This window comes from Moschus berezovskii, chromosome 25 (assembly GCF_049115385.1).
Source record: "Moschus berezovskii isolate FMDL1 chromosome 25, NW_MosBer_1.0, whole genome shotgun sequence".
NCBI lineage: Eukaryota > Metazoa > Chordata > Mammalia > Artiodactyla > Moschidae > Moschus > Moschus berezovskii.
Window position 1 is genome coordinate 31,084,366 of NC_142484.1, and position 17,903 is coordinate 31,102,268.

General features: G+C 52.8%; 1 protein-coding gene across 1 annotated transcript in view; it reads left to right on the plus strand.

Annotated features, from left to right (window-relative positions):
* Positions 1–130: 130 nt before the first annotated feature.
* USP35 (ubiquitin specific peptidase 35) overlaps positions 131–17,903 on the plus strand; it is a 69,777-nt gene continuing 52,004 nt past the window's right edge. The window contains exons 1-7 of the mRNA XM_088832340.1: positions 131–336; positions 6,686–7,368; positions 8,339–8,471; positions 10,021–10,150; positions 10,568–10,669; positions 12,193–12,351; positions 16,981–17,174. Of these exons, the coding sequence (XP_088688466.1) occupies positions 6,696–7,368; positions 8,339–8,471; positions 10,021–10,150; positions 10,568–10,669; positions 12,193–12,351; positions 16,981–17,174 (1,391 nt within the window). The 5' untranslated portion in view covers positions 131–336; positions 6,686–6,695. The remainder of the gene's footprint in view (positions 337–6,685; positions 7,369–8,338; positions 8,472–10,020; positions 10,151–10,567; positions 10,670–12,192; positions 12,352–16,980; positions 17,175–17,903) is intronic.

Genomic DNA, 17,903 nt, shown 5'->3' on the forward strand with positions numbered 1-17,903 from the left:
GACGCAGCTTGAGTGGCGGTTCGCGGGGTGGCCCCCGCTCGGCTCCGCCCCTTTTCCCGCACCTCGCCCCTCCCCCCCCACTTCGCCCCGCAGCCCTCTGGCTACGCCGCTGAGTCGAGCTCCCCAGTTACAGACTTGTGCAGGGCCGGGTGGAGAGGTTGGGCTTTGCAGTGGAAGCAGCATCCCTGCCGTCTGGGACTTGGCGGAGGGCGTCCCCACTCCGGGGGAAGCCAAGGACCCGCCCTGACCTCGCCTGGCCCAGCCTGGTTCGTTCCCGGCCAGAGCTCCCCACCTTAGGAGCTGACTCCTGCGGCCGGGGCCACCAGGCTTCCGAAGGTAAGGGTGCTGGGGCGTGTGTGCGGGTTGGGGGAGGGAGTGTCTGAACCATCCTTCTGATGGTTCGAGAGCCCGGACACGCGCGGGGGGCTCTGAGAATCCGGGGCTGGGAGACGGGAGGTCTGGGTGCATAGTGGGCCTGGCTGTGTGACCTTGGGCGAGTAGCTGCCCCTCTCTGGGCCTCCATCTCCTCCCTCATCAATTGTGTACATAGAGACCCCGCCCCTGCCCCCGCCCCCCCCCCCCCCGGGTTGAGGGCACCGGCGCCCAGTATATCATGAAGCTCACTGGCCTTTCGTGGGATCCGCAGCCCCAGTCTGGGCTGGGAGCAGGTGCAGTGGTATAACTGGAGCGGGTCGGGTGGGGCCGAGGTGGGTTACAAACTGGGGGCGCCCAAGAAGCCACCTGCGCTTGGAATGGGCTCAGCTATTCTCTGCATTCTCGGCCAGGGCGCACTCCAGCTACAAGAAGCCTTGCGGACAGGAGACCCCGGATATGTCAGCCTGGTGCCCGCCCTTCCAGAAAGCCTGGGGTGGGGTGGGGATGGGGGCGCGGCCATAAGTAGTGTGTGAGGGGTGGCCCCCATTGCTTATGTGTTTCTGAGATGGGAATATAACCCACCTCCTTCCCTCAGTTCCCCTTCGGTAAAATAGTAGATGGTTTTTACTGATAACCTCTCCCCACCTCCTTTTTTTTTTTCCCTTTCTTTCGGGGTGACAGTTTGGTGGCCCAAATGAAGGTCTCCCGGTAGTATGGCAAGGGGATCCTTCCCAGGGCTGCCTTGCGTAGAAGTTCAGTTGAAAAGTACAGAGAGGAATGCTGCTGTCCAGAGGCCTGAGGAACCAGGGATGGAGAGCTTCTGGGTGTCAGGAAGGAGAGCCTGGTGTTCCGCTCTTCCCTCCCACAAACATCTCCAGCACCCGGGGGGAGCCAAAGGAGGGAGACTGGGTGTGAGGGTTAAAGAGGAAAGAAAATGGGCTCCTCAGTGCTAGGGTGCTGGGGGGGTTGCTGTGCTCCAGATTCTGAAGAGATTGAGTGAGACCTTGAAGCACCCTTCCCTGTCCCAGGAGATTCTGTGCGCTTTCCACCTGAGAGTTAACCAGGAACAGTCTTCTTTGTTTTCTTTTTCTTCAGTTCTGGTTGTTGGAGTCATTTCTAGAATGGCCCATCCAGTGACCTCTGTAGGGTCTCTCTTGGCTGATGTTTTCAGATTCTCAGGGTTGTGGAGACGCACGACTGGACCTGACCAGGGGGCAGTGAATGGACCAAGGGTCAGGCCTGTCCCCGGGAGGAGCTTTTCTGGTGACATCCTTGGTTTTATCTCATCTTAGTGTCACATATCTCTCTGTCACTTAGTACTTCTTTACCTCTGGGCCCAGTCCTGTGCTGGACACTGGGCACAGATAGGGGAATTGGACCTACTTCCTCCCAAAAGAGTTCCCCACCTGGTGGGGCAGATGGATATAAAATCAATCTGGTTCCACTGCTGAGGGATGAGAGAAGTGAAGACGGTCTTGGGAGGCTAAAGCCTAGAGACTTGAGTTGCAGAGGGATTTGGAAAGGCTTCCCAGAGGAGGGGTCATGTGACCTGGGTATTGAAAAATGAGTCAGAATTTGCCAGGAGAGAAAAGAGAGAAGCCCTTTCCCAGCAGAGAAAATGTCCCCCAAGTGTCAAGCAGGAAAAAGCCCACTGCCTAAATTCCTGTAGATTCACCACCACCAAATGGAGTTTGTCAAGTTCATCTGTAACCCTGCCCCATATTAGCTTAGTGTCACAGAAAAGACTTGAATGATAGGCTCAGGAGTTTGGACTTTACCTTGAAGGGGTTGGGAAAGCCTTGAGGGTTCTGAGCAGGGGCATGGCAGGATAGAATTTATTATCTAATGAGGTTCATCTGCCGATATTTGCAGGGTGAGTGGGAGAGAACGGGGAGGGATGGGGAAGTCTGATCTGGGGCCCAGGGAGGGGGTGAGGCAGAGCATTGCACACTCATGCACACACACAGGGTGCTTTGGGGTTGATGAGTGATGGACAGTGGGTACATTCACCCACTATGAATTCTCTACCATGCAGGAACAGAGACTGTCAATACACCGTGGGAAGGCGGAGGGTCACTTAAGAGGGACAGTTAAAGGGACCTAGGCTTTCCAGGGGAGGGGGTCGTGGTTTTCTTCTCATGTGCTTTCCCACTCCTGGAGCAGGCTGGATGTTGCTGGGACTCCTGGGCTGCCCATGTCAGCAGTGAGAGATATCAGCCAAGGGTGTGGGGAGGAGCTGCAGCACTGGCTGGGAAAGGCTAAGGAGTGAGCAGGTGGTCATCTCCCATTTGGGGCTTCATCGGCTCCGAGAGGTAGAAAAACACCAGCCTTGATGGTTGTGGCCACAATGGGGGTAGTAGCTGGACTAGATCTGAGACCTCGACTCTGTACTCCTACAGGACACATGCTTCTAGTGGAGGTTGGACTGGGGATGGGAAAACGGGGATTGGTAAAGAGGCTACTGCACTAGTCCAGGCAATAGGTAAAAAGGAGCTGATATTGGGCGGGGCTGGAGCTCAAGAGAAAGAATGGAAATGATGAGTTGGCAGTGAGGGTTAACGGATAAAATTCCTTCTAGAATCAGCTGGATCAGGAGTATGTGTCTCCTTGTCTCCAGACAGTATCAGTTTTGCTTCTCAGTGCAGATGTCCCAAGAATAGACTCTTATCTTTTCTCATCTATTATCCAGCCCTTGGGACTTCCCTAGTGGCTCAGATGGTAAAAGAGTCTGCCTGCAATGCAGGAGACCCGGGTTTGATCCCCGGGTTGGGAAGATCCCTTGGAGAAGGAAATGGCAACCCACTCCAGTACTCTTGCCTGGAGAATTCCATGGATGGAGAAGCCTGGCAGGCTCCAGTCCATGAGGTCACAAAGAGTCAGACACGACTGAGCAGCTAACACTGTATCTAGCCCTTGATGTGCCTTGTGACTTGAGGGATCTCATTTCCCTGACCAGGGGCTGAACCAAGGCCGTGGCAGTGAAAGTGCGGAATCCTAACCACTAGCCCACCAGGGAATTCCCTGCCCTCTCAACCTCATCAGTGGTAGGCTCAGAATGGTCCCCATTTCCAGATGAGAAGGCTGAGGAGTCCCAGGAGGGACTCACCCAAGGTCACCTGGTGATTCTGAGGTAGAGAACCCGAGTCTTCTACTCTGACTCAGGCTCTTCTGGGGGAGGGCACGGCTGCTGTTTGCTGCTGCATTTGGCATGGGGCAGGTGCCTCTTGGGTCAGAGCCAGCGTTGACAGGGCGTATCCTCCTCCAGAGCCTAGAAGGAAGGTAGTTCCCCACCCCCCCACCCCCGCCACACACCGAGGAGCAGTGACAGTCTGCTTCTTCCTCCCCAAGAGAGGCCGAGTGCAGGTTCTAATCCCACCCTGCCAAGGCACGTCTTTGTCCCTTGTTGGTTCTCAGCTTCCCCGCCCGTGCCATGGGGAGAGCAGGCATTATTCTGCCTCCCTTCTGTGGCCTGGGATGGGTCAGGTGAGGTCCATGCCTCTAAAAACCCCATTGCATGAATGCATCCAAGGTATTACTGAGTGGGTTCGTTGGTGACCATGGTGACAACTGACCTCAGACTGCCTGCGTGGGAGTGGCGGCGGGTAGGCAGGGCTTGCCAGAGTGGTCAGGCCACAGACTGCACAGAGGCTGCATGGCTGACCTTGGAGATCACACCCTCGTAGAATGGCTCCACTGACCGAGCTCCCAGCTGCCAGGCACAGACCACCTTATGAGGCAGGTATCAAGTAGAACAACAGGAAATTGTTCCCTGTCCTCTGATCCCTCGCTTTTTATCCCCATTTTACAGAAAAGAGGCTTATACTATTATGTGGTCAAGGTCACACAATGAGTTGCAGGACTAAATGGGATTTATTCCAGGTCACACTTGAATGCAGGACTCCTCGTTCCTAGTTTGATTTTCTTTCTACTTCCAGAGCCTTCCTTAGCACCAGAACTCTATTTATGCCTGCCCCAGGTCTTTTTCCTCCACACATGATGTCAATATCTCATTGATTAGGATTTCTCCTTGGTTGCCTGAACACCAGGGTTTCTCGGAGCCTGGGTTGGAAGTATTAAGTCCACTAGTCTAGAGGGTAGGGGTTTGGGGGATGGTCTGCAAGGGACTGCCCAGGAAATAGAGGACCACGGCTGAAGGCAGACCCACCTTTAAAGACACTTTTAAAGGCCTTTTGAGAGCATGCCTTCCTTACATTGGCACTCCACCAATGCATCTGTCTCCACCACCAGACTGGAATCTCCTAAGGGCGAGGACTTTGCTTCTAAAGCAAAAAGCATTGACACTTTCTGAGCACTTTCTTGTGCCAAGCACCATGCTAAGGCCTTTATATTTGTCTTCACAGCAGCCCTACAGGGTGGAAATAGAGGCTCAGAGAGCCTCTATCATTCTGGATGGTCAGCAGAATGGATCCCGGATGACTCTCAAAGAATAAGGTCTAACACCATTCCAGGCTTTGGGGATATGAACTTGTACTAAATGCTCAGGTGATTCTGAAGCAGTGAGGCCAGCATTCAGGAACCACTATCTGTGCCCTAGCTGCACCCTCTAACCACAGTAAACTCCTCAGGGGCACCTACTCTGCAGTGACTGGTCCCTGCCTGGAGGAGCTCACAGTCTGGTGAGAGAGAGAAATGAGTCCATTACATTGTAACACTTGCAGTAATGGAGCTTTGGTCTCAGTGGAGAGCTGGGACTGAAAAGGGAGTGTCTCCATAGGGCCTGGCACATAGTTGGGGGTCCCACAGTATCTGTGGTTTTGAATAAGTTTCTGGCCCATCATCTATGAAATTTCTGGCATGTCTTCACACCTAATCCAGGTCTTAAGAGAGTAGTTTTTACTGACCCAATAAGTTTAATTAAACAATTACCATATACTGAGCCTTATACTGGGTCCTGCCTAGAGTAGGATTAAACAAAAGAAGCAAAGAAATGATCCTGCCTTTTAGGACCTGAACCGGTGGAAACCAGCATGAGAGTCAGGAATCAAAGTGGGTCAGTTTAGGATGAAGTCTTCCAGAAAACAGCTCAAATGGAGAAGGGCAGAGGTAAGTCCATTTGGGTTCAGAGGAATAAGGCAGCAGTAACTCGCAGCACACACTGCATCTGCTCATTCAGCAGATCCCTACTGCGTGCCAGGCACGGTGCTAGGTACTGGGGATACCGTGGTGAACAAAACCTGACTTGGTTCCTGCCCTCAGGAACCTATGTTTTAGTATAGGTGGATGTTTTAGTGCAGGAGGATGACCCTAACCAAGTACTCATGATTAGTGCTCTAAAGGAGGATAGGATGCTCTGAAACTGCTAACAGGGTGTTTGACCCATACAAGGACGTCAGGCAGGCCCTCTGTGAGGAAGCTGGAGCTGAGAGTTTCGTAGTGTTAGCCAACCAGGGAGGGTGGGACAAGCAAGTGCAAGCGCCCAGTGGCAGGGAGGACACAGTGAGCCCAGAGTTAGGGCCTGAGGCTCGGGAGGTGACAGGGCCCCCTGTGCAGGCTGAGCATGGAGACGAGGTGCTCTGCCTTAGTGGAGGAGATTCGAATCCGTACAACCCGTCACTGTGTGATCCCAGCTGCAGTGGAGGAAGCGGCCAATGGAGGTGGCTATAGGAATCCAGTTGAGGGGTGAATTCAAGCCTGGAAGTCCAGGGAGTTCTCAGTAAGGTCTAGGTGTTTTAAGTGGGCTTTAGAGGAAAACAGGACTTTGCCTGGTTGTATGAATATGTGTTCGTGGTGGAGGTCTTGGGAGATAGGATGTTTCAGGAGAAAGGCACAGTGAACACAAAAGAAGAAAAGGGTAGGTCATTTGAGAAAGAGCAAGAAGCTGACCATCAGAATAAAGTGTACAGGGATCTCTGGAAGCCCTGTCAGCCCTCCCTTCCTGGAGGAGTGATTTGTGTGTGTGCAGAGCTCATCTTCCTGCAGGACATGACTTGGCCAGGGCTCTGGACAGCAGCTTCTAGATCCAGCTCTTACCTGCCTTGCCAAGAATGGACGAGGTGGTCAGGGAGGCTCGGGGGTGGGGGTGGGTGTGGGTGGGGGAGAGGCAAAGGGGCGGAGGAAAAGGGGAAGGCTCAGATGATGCCTTTGTGAGATGCCTCAGCAATAATTACAACCCACTGGGGCTTATTATGTGCCATGCATTGTGTTTTTACCTCATTAGGATACCTCCCAGGTATCTGGGGCCCAGAAAGGTTGAGCTGCTCGCCCCCAAGTCTCAGCATGCAGGGGACCACGTGGGGGGGGTGTTCGGTCCTATCGGGCAGATTGTGACCCAGCTCCCTGTCCCCCGCAGCCTGGCCACCATGGACAAGATCCTGGAGGCCGTAGTGACATCATCATACCCGGCAAGCGTGAAGCAAGGGCTCGTGCGGCGCGTGCTGGAGGCGGCGCGGCAGCCGCTGGAGCGCGAGCAGTGTCTGGCGCTGCTGGCGCTGGGTACGCGCCTCTACGTGAGCGGCGCCGACGAGCTGCCCCGCCGCGTGGGCTGCCAGCTGCTGCACGTGGCCGGCCGCCACCACCCGGAGGTCTTCGCCGAGTTTTTCAGCGCGCGCCGCGTGCTGCGCCTCCTCCAGGGAGGCGCCGGGCCGCCGAGCGCCCGCGCGCTGGCCTGCGTGCAGCTCTGCCTGCAACTGCTGCCCGAGGGGCCCGGGGCCGACGAGGTGTTCGCGCTGCTGCGGCGCGAGGTGCTGCGCACGGTGTGCGAGCGCCCGGGCCCCGCGGTCTGCGCGCAGGTGGCGCGGCTGCTGGCGCGGCACCCGCGCTGCGTCCCCGACGGCCCTCACCGCCTGCTCTTCTGCCAGCAGCTTGTACGCTGCCTCGGCCGCTTTCGCTGCCCGGCCGAGGGCGAGGAGGGCGCCGTGGAGTTCCTGGAGCAGGCCCAGCAGGTGAGCGGGCTCCTGGCGCAGCTGTGGCGCGCGCAGCCCGCCGCCATCCTGCCCTGCCTCAAGGAGCTGTTCGCCGTTATCTCCTGCACAGGTGCGTGTGTCCTGGGGCCGCGGCGGGGCCCGTGCGTGCAGTCTTGCGCGCGGCGCGCCCGCATGGTGGTGTGGTGGATGCGTGCTAGTGCACAGCGGTGTGTGGGGGGATGTGCTGCGTTCCTTCCTTTCCTTAGCAGGCCCCTCCTGAGCTCCTTTGGGTGGAGGTGGGGGCTCCGATCCTGTGTTCTGCTCTTCTGGCCAGGAGGAGTCGGGGGAGGGGGATGAGTGAGTCAACAGGAAGCGGGGATGGCCTTCCTGCTCTGTGGGTCAGGTGAGTTTCCAAGTGATGATTTTTGAGGCTGGCCTTGAGAGCTGGGCAGCGCCAGGCAGCATGGGTAGGGTGCTCAGGGCAGGCAGAGGGGTAGATTCAGAGGAGATGGAGCCCGTACCTGTCAACCGTGAATTGTAAATCTTGGCCCTCTGTTGACAGCTGTGGAAATTGGACTGTAGTTTAAATGACTAAAATAAAATTTGTGCCTTCCCTGATTATAGGGTTGTTCACAGGAAAGGAAGGGAATGCACCTGGCAGGAGGAGGAACCAAGGCTGGGTGTGTAAGGTTCTAGGTCTCTCTTACAATTGGACAACAAATTTTGAAGACTAAGTTTTTTTTTTTTAATGTCTATTCGGTTCACCTGGAATGTCCTCCCTCCCCTCAAGTCACATTGCCCTCCTTCCTGTTCTTTCCAGCTCCACTGTTACTATCTAAGGGCCTTGCCTCTACAGGCGTAGTTAGGGGTTAGTACTTTTTTCTTTGCTCAGCTCAGGGCCAAAGCAGTGCCAGTGAAGGTCTGTTGAGTGAATGAGCTAAGATGAGATAGAGGCTGGGATGCTGTAGAAGGCGAGGAGGTGGCCCCAGTGTGTTCTTTGCAGAGGGCCCCTAGTTCCTTGGCAGCATGAAGGACATGGGGTGCTAGGGGAGGGGTGGGGCCCATTTGTCCTCTAAGCTCAGCCCCGGTCCCTGTTCCAGAGGAGGAGCCACCGTCTAGCGCCCTCGCCAGTGTGGTCCAGCACCTCCCATTGGAGCTCATGGATGGTGTCGTCCGGAACCTCAGCAATGATGACAGTGTGACGGACTCCCAGATGCTGACTGCCATCAGCAGGTGGGCTGAGAGACAAGTGGTGGTCAGGTCTCTCTCTGTGTCCCAGAAGCCCCTTCCACTGGGTGGGATTGCTGGGCTAGATTTAGTGTCAGAGGGCCCGGGCCCTCATGCTTGTTCAGTCCATCCATCCTTCTTTGAGCCCTTCCTGTGCCTGGTCCAGGGCTGGATGTGGAAGACACAGAGAGCTTTGCTTAGTGATGCTCTCAGGCTGGATACCAACTCTGTGACCCTAGACCAATCAGTGGACTCTCTGAGCTTCAGTTGTCCCATCTGTAATAGCAGAGGTAGTATAAGAAGTTGTCAGGCTCCCATGGGGTCAATGATAGGAGATGAAAGTACTTTATGAAGTGCTTTCTGAGTTTGGCAAGTATGGTAAACAGAGTTTGGGTACTCTTCAGCTCACAGAGCTCTTGCACATCCCCCACCTCATTTGAACATCACCACACCTGTGATCTAGCCACACCTGCCTGGCCAGTGATCTCAGAATATGACTCCTCCCCTCCTGCCTGCAGGCCTTTGGCTCTGCAGACTCCATCCGCCTGGCATCCCCTCTACCCCTCCCATTCTTTCCATTCCTGTGTGCAGATCCACTGTCTCCTCCATTGGGCCTTCCCAGATTCCTTGTCTTTAGTGGGTGAGAGTGGGCTCTAGAAGTAAACTGCCTGAGTTCAAGTCTTGGCTCTCCCACTTCTTGCCTGTGTGATTCTGGGCGAGTTACTCAGCCCCTCTCTGCCTCAGCATCCTCATGTGTCATTTGTAGTATAATTGGACCCATCCTACAGGGTTGTTGTGAGGGTTGAATTAGGTAAAATGAGATGCTGCACGGTGCCTAGAATAGCGCCGTGGTAGCTGTTACTACGATATTTACTGCTTCTTTGCTTTTCTTTGTAGCAAGAGCTACCGAGTATAAAAATAATGATATTTGTGCTTTTTTTCCAGAGCACCTACTGTGTGGTAGCTTCATACTCAGTGCATGCAGGTGTTATCTTGTGGGAGGCACTTGGGTTAATACATGTCAGGCTGAGCAGTGCCTGTGGCAGAATGAATAAAAGTTATCGGTTAGCCGTTGTTACCTCTTAATCCATACAACAATCCTGTGAGGTCGGTGTCCTCTCTGTTTGACAGAGGAAGAAACGGAGGCTGAAGAGAGTGACTTGCTCCAGGTCACAAGCAGAGGTTTGCTGGAGCCAGAGCTTCTGGCCTGGGGGCAGTACTTCTCCTGCCATTGGGCCCCACAGTCCAGGCAGAGGCAGCTGAAAGCCCTGTTCTGCCACCGCAGCGCAGTGTGTGTGGAGTGAGGTTTGGGACGCTGAGAGGGCCTGGCTTCCCCTGTGCCGGGCTGGGAGCCCCAGTCTCTGCCAGGTGCCTGTGCTCGGCTCATTTGTAGTTCCCCAAGGTGTCCTGTTCATCCCCCAGATCCCAGGGCTGCCCTGTGTAGGTGTGAGTCAGTGTGGGGGGATCTCAGGTCAGTATGGCTGGTCCCTGGGCTGCCCCTTCCCAGGCATTTGGGACTCCCCGGTCCTTGTGTCACTGTCACTCCCCTCACCAGGATGATCGACTGGGTGTCCTGGCCCCTGGGGAAGAATATTGACAAGTGGATCATTGCACTGCTGAAGGGTCTGGCTGCTGTTAAGAAGTTCAGCATCTTGATCGAGGTTTCACTCGCCAAAATTGAGAAGGTTGGTGGGCCCCTGTCCTAGCCCTGGCCTCTGGCCTTTCCCGCTAGTCTCTTGCCAGGGGCAGTGCAGGTCTGGGAGGCAGAGCACTGAGGCTCCCACCCAAGCTCACTGTGACCTGGGACAATTCACTGCTTTCCTCTGGGCCTCAGGTTTCCCCCATTCATTCCTCTGACTCTTCATTCAAGTGTGTGTTTATCACTTTTGGTCCATCCGTCCATCAGATATCTGACCGTCTTGCTGTCCGTTTCACCGGCTGTCCATCCACCCGAGTCTGTGAGCACCTCTGTGTTCTTGCTCCCTCATGGGTCTGCTGCTTTGATTCCGGTGTTTCTGGCCCCCTTTCAGGCCTGTGGCTACACTTGGCAGTGGGTGGCCCAGGTCTGTGGGACTCCTGACCAGGGTTTTTTTTTTTTCCAGGTTTTCTCCAAGCTTCTGTATCCCATTGTCCGGGGTGCTGCCTTGTCTGTCCTCAAGTACATGCTCCTGACCTTCCAGCACTCCCATGAGGCCTTCCACCTGGTAAGGGCCCCTGCATGTTGCCCCGAGGATGGGTGGGGTGGGTGGCCCTGCACCCCACACTGGTCTGGCTAGGGGCCAGACGTGCTGTCTCTCTTGGGGCTTAAGGGGTTGGGGCTTGAACGCTAAGATCTCCAGGTCCTGGATGATGAGACTTGAGATCCAATTTTACAGATAGAAAAGTAAGGCCAAAGAATGCGTGTGACGCTCCCCCTGGGCCCTGAAAGACATTACACATGTTCATTCATTTTACTCCCAGAGTAGCCCCAAGACAGAGGTTTTTGTCATTTTCTCCATTTTTCAACTAAAGAAGTTGCAGATTAGGGAGATTAAATTGCATGTTGCGGGCACACTGCTGGTGAGTAGTACAGGGAAGATTCTAGCTGAGTTGGTCTGACTCCTGACCCAGTGTAGGTCAGAAGTCCATCAGGAGTCATCTATATCCTGCTGTCCGTCAGCACCCAGGAGGCCTGGCCTCAGCTCCGGGCCCTTTCTGCTGCCTTCTGGGCCCTCCCTTGGGAAGAGCAGCCCGCAGCCCTGCAGAAGAGGCCCAGGATTCTTGTGGCCCTTGATCAGTGCTAAAACATGCTTCTGAGTTGCGCAGTGGGAAGAGCACCGAACCAGGGATTGGGGTTGCGTGGGGTTGAGTCTCAGCTCTGCCATTGATCGGATATGGTGACCTTGGGCCAGACACTTAACTCTCAGAGTGTGGGTTGGGGGTAAACCCTTAGGCTGGTGGAACAGGGTTAGATGAGGTCACATTTGTCATAGCCTGTTACATGCAAGGGACTTGAGATATATATATATATATTTTTTTTTTTTTCTCATCCTTCTCCTGGGCTCCCCTGCTTCTAGTTTCTCGGGCCTGACTCTTCCATCCCTGGTATATTATGGTGTGGCTTCCCTATAGGTTTGAAAGTTAACACTCTATAGCACAGAGGAGAAAAAATGGGCTTTGGGTTCATACAGACCTGGCTCAGACAGCAACTTCTGCCATAACCCATGGTGAAGTCCTTGGCAAATTACATAACCTCTCTCATATAATTTCTTCATCTATAAGATGGGGAGATTAATCGCCACATGTCACCGTGAGGAGGAAGTGCTTCACATGTTAAACATTTGGTGCCACTCATGCTCTGTCAGAGCTGCCACCAGCTGACCACACTGAGGCCCCAGCATCGCTCCTGGGTGACAGAGTGACCCGGGTCACTCCGGCCTTCAGGCTCTTCAGGCAGATCGGTTGGGTGATACTTGATAGCTGGGGCTCAGGCCTGCCCTCAGCTGTGAGCGGGGAATTATTTGTCCCATTAAACAGATGAAGAGACTGAGGCAGAGTATCCAAGGTCGTGTGTGTTGTAAAGAGTCACCTGCCTGCAGAGCTTAGAGCCCCATGCAGGTACGGGGTACAGTGGTCAGGTGGGCACACCTTCTCACTTTCAAGAAGCTCCGGGTGCTTCCAGCATTGACCACCACCCACAACTCAGGTGGGGGAACTGGTGCTGACTAACCCTCCTCTGCTGTCCCAGCTCCTCCCTCACATCCCCCCAATGGTGGCATCTCTGGTCAAGGAGGACTCCAACTCAGGGACCAGCTGCCTGGAGCAGATGGCGGAGCTGGTCCACTGCATGGTGTTCCGGTTTCCTGGCTTCCCGGATCTGTATGAACCCGTCATGGAGGCCATCAAGGTGAGCGACAGTCCCCACTGTTCCTGCATCCCACTCTGACAAAGCTGCCAGTTTGGGCTTTGCTCAAGGCCACACTGCAGGTTGGTGGCAGCCTTCCATCCTTTGGCCCTTGACTGTCTCCTGTTGTCTCCCCTGGCCCATCCAGCCACCTGCCATTCCCCTAGATGAATCTTCCTTTCTTGATTGTTCTGAGCCTTTGTACATGCCAATCACGTAACTTAAACTCCTCTCTTGTTCTGCCTGGATAGCTCCTGCTGCTCCTCCTAAGCCTTCTGGAAGGCTCTGCTGAAGGGTTACCTCCCTCAGGAAGCCTTCCCTGATGACTCTGAATGACCCCCCACCGCAGCCCTGCCCCTTGGCTGGATCATGGCCTCTTTGAGCTTCCACAGCCCTAGTACATCCCTCTGCCACACATCGTCACTGTTTGTCTGTATGTCAGTCTGCTCTTAGACTGAGTACTCCAGGAGCAGACTTATGCCCTGCTGTCTGCCAGGTCCAGGCTGGGAACTGGGGACACAGGCATGAGGCAGATCAGATCTCCTCCCTTTGAGAAGCTCACAGCCTAGTGGGGTGACTGATGTGTTTACCCATAACTCTGATCTAAGCCGCTTACGAAATGCCTGTGAGGATCAGCCCAAGAGCAGTGAGGAGGCAGAGGAGGGACAGATCTCCTCCAGTCAGAGGAGGAGGCTGCAAGGAAGAAAGGGCTTCTGAACCCAGCTTCATCTGAACAGCTAGGACAGTAACCAGTGTCTGCAGCTAGAGTCACACTTGCCAGTGTCTTCCAATACATCCTGGCTTCTGTCGTTCACTAGAAACCTATGAGGCGGTACTGTTGTTGTTATAGTTTCATAGATGAGGAAAGTGAGGCTCTGAGAGGTGTGGTGTTTTGTTCACGGTCGTGGAGATAGTGAGAGACACAGCCAGAGCCCGGGGTCGCCGAGCCCTCCCCACTGCACGACACAGAGGACAGGTGCAAGTGTGGGTGACGGATGTCCAGGTAGGTGGTGATCCTCTTAAGACCTCTGATCTGACTTCCATTTCTGTAACACAGCAGATAAGTAACCTGAGAAATGTCCCATTGCAAAAACCCCAGAAATGCTTGTTAAGATATAACAAACATCTTTTTTAAGTGTATAGCTGAGCTTGCAAGAGAGTAAGTAAGGATCCACAGGCCGAAAAGGAAGAGAAAATCAAATTCCAGAGTGGTGAATGAGAGGTGATACTCTTTAGCCATGCGGTGGGGAGGGAGGTTGGGTGAGATGGCCAACCTCAGCCCCCACGGGGCATGAGCTGGCGGGGACAGGAGTTGAGGTTAGGGCCTGCCTGCAGGAGAGAGTTAGTATCAAGGGGCCCCTGTAATTCGGGACCCAAGAAAGGCTTTACTATTAGCAAAATGATGTTCGAGAAAAACACACATGGTCCCAAATAGACATCAAGGAAAGTTCTCTGGCTTGGATTGGGAAAAAAGAAATTTGTCATCACTGGACTGCTCTCATGTGGTTTTAGGGGTTCAGGTTCTTATCTTTTTTTTTCAGTTAAGCTCAGATACTAACACTAAAAGTGGTCATAAACTTGTAATACCCAAGGGTTGCCTAATAAAAGCAGAAAAGAAACCACTTTCAAGCCACAAAGATGAAATTCTACTAAAGATGAGTTTCTAATCCCCAGATTACAAAACACACAAGGGAACAATCCACCATGAATGAGAGTAGATAAACACAACAAACATTTACCTGGCATTTACTTGGATTTTCTCACTTCTTCCAATTGAGCATGAGAAAGGATTTTTTTTTTTTTTTTTAAAAGCAGGCAGAACTAACCAACAGTAGAAGCAGCTGCTTTATTAGATCATGAGCTCCTTGGCACTGGAGGTGGTTGAGCAGAGGATACAGGACTCAGACTTGTTGGAAATGACTGTTCCCGCAAGCTTCTGATGGGCAGGGACCATGTCATTTTGATCTGTGTGTCTAATAAATGAGTGAATGAACAGGACTGTGGTGCGACGTATGGTGTCATGGAGGTGTGAACAAAGAGGGAGCATGGCCCTAAACTGGGCACCAGGGGAAGCTCACGCTGAGGGAGACCCAGGTATTACACATTGGAGGCTGTGGTCTGATCCAGGGGCGTGAGGTGAGTCTGCAAATACCTATGCAACTGGCTGTAGGGAGTTAAGCTCTGTAAGACAGGTGTAGGTAGTGTGAGGGCCCCCACTTGAGAAGATTATGGAAAGTCTTCTGGAGAGGGGATATAGGAGTTAGACCTTGAGGGGCAGGAACTGGGAGGAGGAGGCCAGGGGATAAGGTGTGGGAGCAAGAACGTGCACGTCTAGGCTGGTGGTCATGTGTGGTGGAAGGGAGGTGAGACGAGAAGATGGGCAGAAAATGAGGCTGAGTGACTGCTTGGTCCAGCAGATCTGGGCTTCTCAACGTTTCCTCCGAAGTACTTGACCCCAGAAGAAGGGACTTGCCCCAAGCAGCCTGACACAAGCTCAGTTTCTGTAAAATCTCATGTCATCTCAAAGATTCAAGCATATGCTTCATAATTATAAACATCTGTTTTAATAGAACGTATTTTTCTTCCTTGGATTTTAGCTAATATAGATCTAGGAAGATTTGTGATACTTATTGTATGGCTTTGACTACCTTTTGCTTCAAGCCAATTTGAGAGGCAAGTCTCCAAATTATTAATAGGACTTATTGTTTATAGAAGTCTTCCAAGATGTAAAAATACATCCTTTGAACTGTTTTTTAGTTGCTAAGTCATGTTAGACTCTCTGCAACCCCCATTGACTTTGACCTGCCAGGCTCCTCTGTCCATGGGATTCTCCAGGCAAGAATATTGGAGTGTGGGTTGCCATTTCCTCCTCCAGGGAGTCTTTCCAACCTCTGTACATAGGCACCTTTATAAATTCTGGAAAGTTCTCTCACTTAGGCAGTTGTGTTAAATTATGGCAGTTTCTCTGGGGACTGGTCCTTGCTGAGGGAGCTACATTTTATTTAGATTTCTAGTAACAGGAGGAGCTTGAAAGTTATTTGAAAGTTTTTGTTTTATTCTCTTTATTCTGCTATGAGTACAAAATTACCTTCTTTGGGAAAAATGACATTTGATGTTTTTCTTTTCTAGTGTGGATATTTTTGCATTTTGTGGTGTCTGTGTTGCGGGAGCGGGGTGTTGGTTCTGTCTTTTTGTCCCTATTTGTTCATGTTGTGTGTGGGGTGGAGTTGGACTGGGGGATAGTAGGAAGAAAAAATAAGGGACTACAAAGTTACTGAACCCCTAGCTTCTTTTCTCTGGATTTCTCTGGTGGCTCAGCTGGTAAAGAGTCTGCCTGCCAGTGCAGTAGACGCAGGAGATGTGGGTTTGATCCCTGGGTCAGGAAGATCCCCTGGAGAAGGAAATGGCAGCCCACTCCAGTATTCTTGCCTGGAAAATTCCATGAACAGAGGAGCCTGGCTGGCTACAGTTCATGTGGTCGTAAAGAGTTGGACACGACCGAGCACACATGCCTAGCTTCTTACCACAGGCACCTCCTATATTTTTACTATCTGTGGGAGGCGACTGACTAATCTGATAAATGATCTGATGAACGATCGTGGGAAATGAGTGAGCAAATGTATTAAACCACTGCTTGAGCCCTTTTGCAGTGATGAGGGCTTTCAGTGCTGAGCTGGTTTGAAGCTCAGGCACCTTAGACAAATCTAGGATCTGTGCTAAGATCTGGAAATAAGAACGGAGCTAGAAGAACTGTCGTGAATATCACGTAAATCTGGTGAATAATATTGCATTATTATGCTTAGGTGTTTTTCTTTAGACTGTGTCATCCTTAGAGCCAGTGCTTTGGTTATACTCTGTTCAGTGCAGCTGTCCGGTGTGAAAAAGGGTAATGAATGGTAAAGTGTGCTAATCCCTGCGCCTGACCAAGGACTCGTACCTCAGATCCCCAGGATCCTCCCACTGTCCTGACTGTGGGATGAGGTTATCAGGTTCCCGGGGCGGGGTGTGTGTGTGGTGTTGACTAATTTGTAAAAGCTGACTGTGCAAACTTTAACATGAAAAAGGTGAAAATAGGAGCAGGCCCCATGAAAGTATAGCGGGCTGAACTGACATATATGTGTCCTCATTTGACAGATGAGCAGAAAAGCCCAGGGAGGTTAACTGACCGAGTCAGGCTGGCTTCCTGACCACAGCCAGAGAGCTGTGAGGACCGGAGTCAGGGCCAGGGTTGAGATCTCAGCACGGCTGGATTGGGCCAGGGGACCAGCGTTGTCATTGCTTAAAGTGTGTCACATCCTGGACTCATCTTAACGTGTAACAGAGTCTTCATTTATTGCCTCTTAAGGAGATCCTTTCTCTGTCTGGGTCTTGGTTTTTTCATCTATGGAGTGAAGATTTTACCCCTTTCTAAAGGCAGTGTGGCATGAAAGATCGTCTCGGAGGCCCACATGTAAAGATGAAAACCTAGAGTATGTTTGAAAGCAGGGGACTGTTCACACACATCTGTGACATTGTTTGGGTGATGTGCTTGACCCGGGTCTGGTAGGCTGTAGTCCAGGGTTTCCTGGAGGAGGTGGTATTCTCAGAGCTAACCCTGGTGCTCAGTGTCCCTCTGGCTTCTTCCTCACGCAGGACCTCCATGTTCCCAATGAGGACCGAATCAAGCAGCTGCTGGGGCAGGATGCCTGGACCTCGCAGAAGAGTGAGCTGGCTGGCTTTTACCCCCGGCTCATGGCCAAGTCAGACACGGGCAAGATTGGTTTAATCAACCTGGGCAACACGTGCTACGTGAACAGCATCCTTCAGGCCTTGTTCATGGCTTCCGAGTAGGTGCTGCTTTTATATTTCTTGTCTGCTTCTGCCTCTCTCTGCTGGGCTTCCCGGTGTGTGGGGGTGGGGATGGTGGTTGGAGATGGGGCGCTCCTGCTGTGTATCATGGGCACAGTTCCCTGAGGTCTGTGGCTATGTGAAGGGCAGGTGAGAGCTCCCAGAGGGCTGCAGGCCATTGTCTAGGCAATAGGTCAAGACTTGATGGGAACTTGAGATGGGGATTTGGGGGCCAGGCTGCAGTGGGAAGTGGGTCTGCTGCGTTGGTCAACATCACTGACTTTTCTCCTAGAGTCTGTGAGGGTGGACAGTGTCTTCCACAGTAGAACTTCCACTTTCCTGGGCATTAGTGAAACTTGTTATTGTCAGTGGGTACCTATTCTACTGATGACTTGCTTAAAGATCAGTTAAGGTTTCAGCCACAGAAGCAGACATACTTTCCTCCCTAATTTCCTTTTTTAAAAAATTTATTTATTTATGGCTGCACTGGGTCTTTCTTAGTTGCTTCCCGCTGGCTTCCCCTGGTTGGGGTGAGCGGGAGCCACTCTGCTTGTAGTGCGCAGGCTTTCTCTTGTTGCGGAGCACAGGCTCCAGGTGCTCAGGTTCAGTAGTTGTGGCACATGGGCTTGGTTGTCCCGAGGCGTGTGGGTCTCAGTACCCAGACCAGGGATCGAACCCGTGTCCCCTGCATTGGCAGGCAGATTCCCAACCACTGGACCACCAGGGGA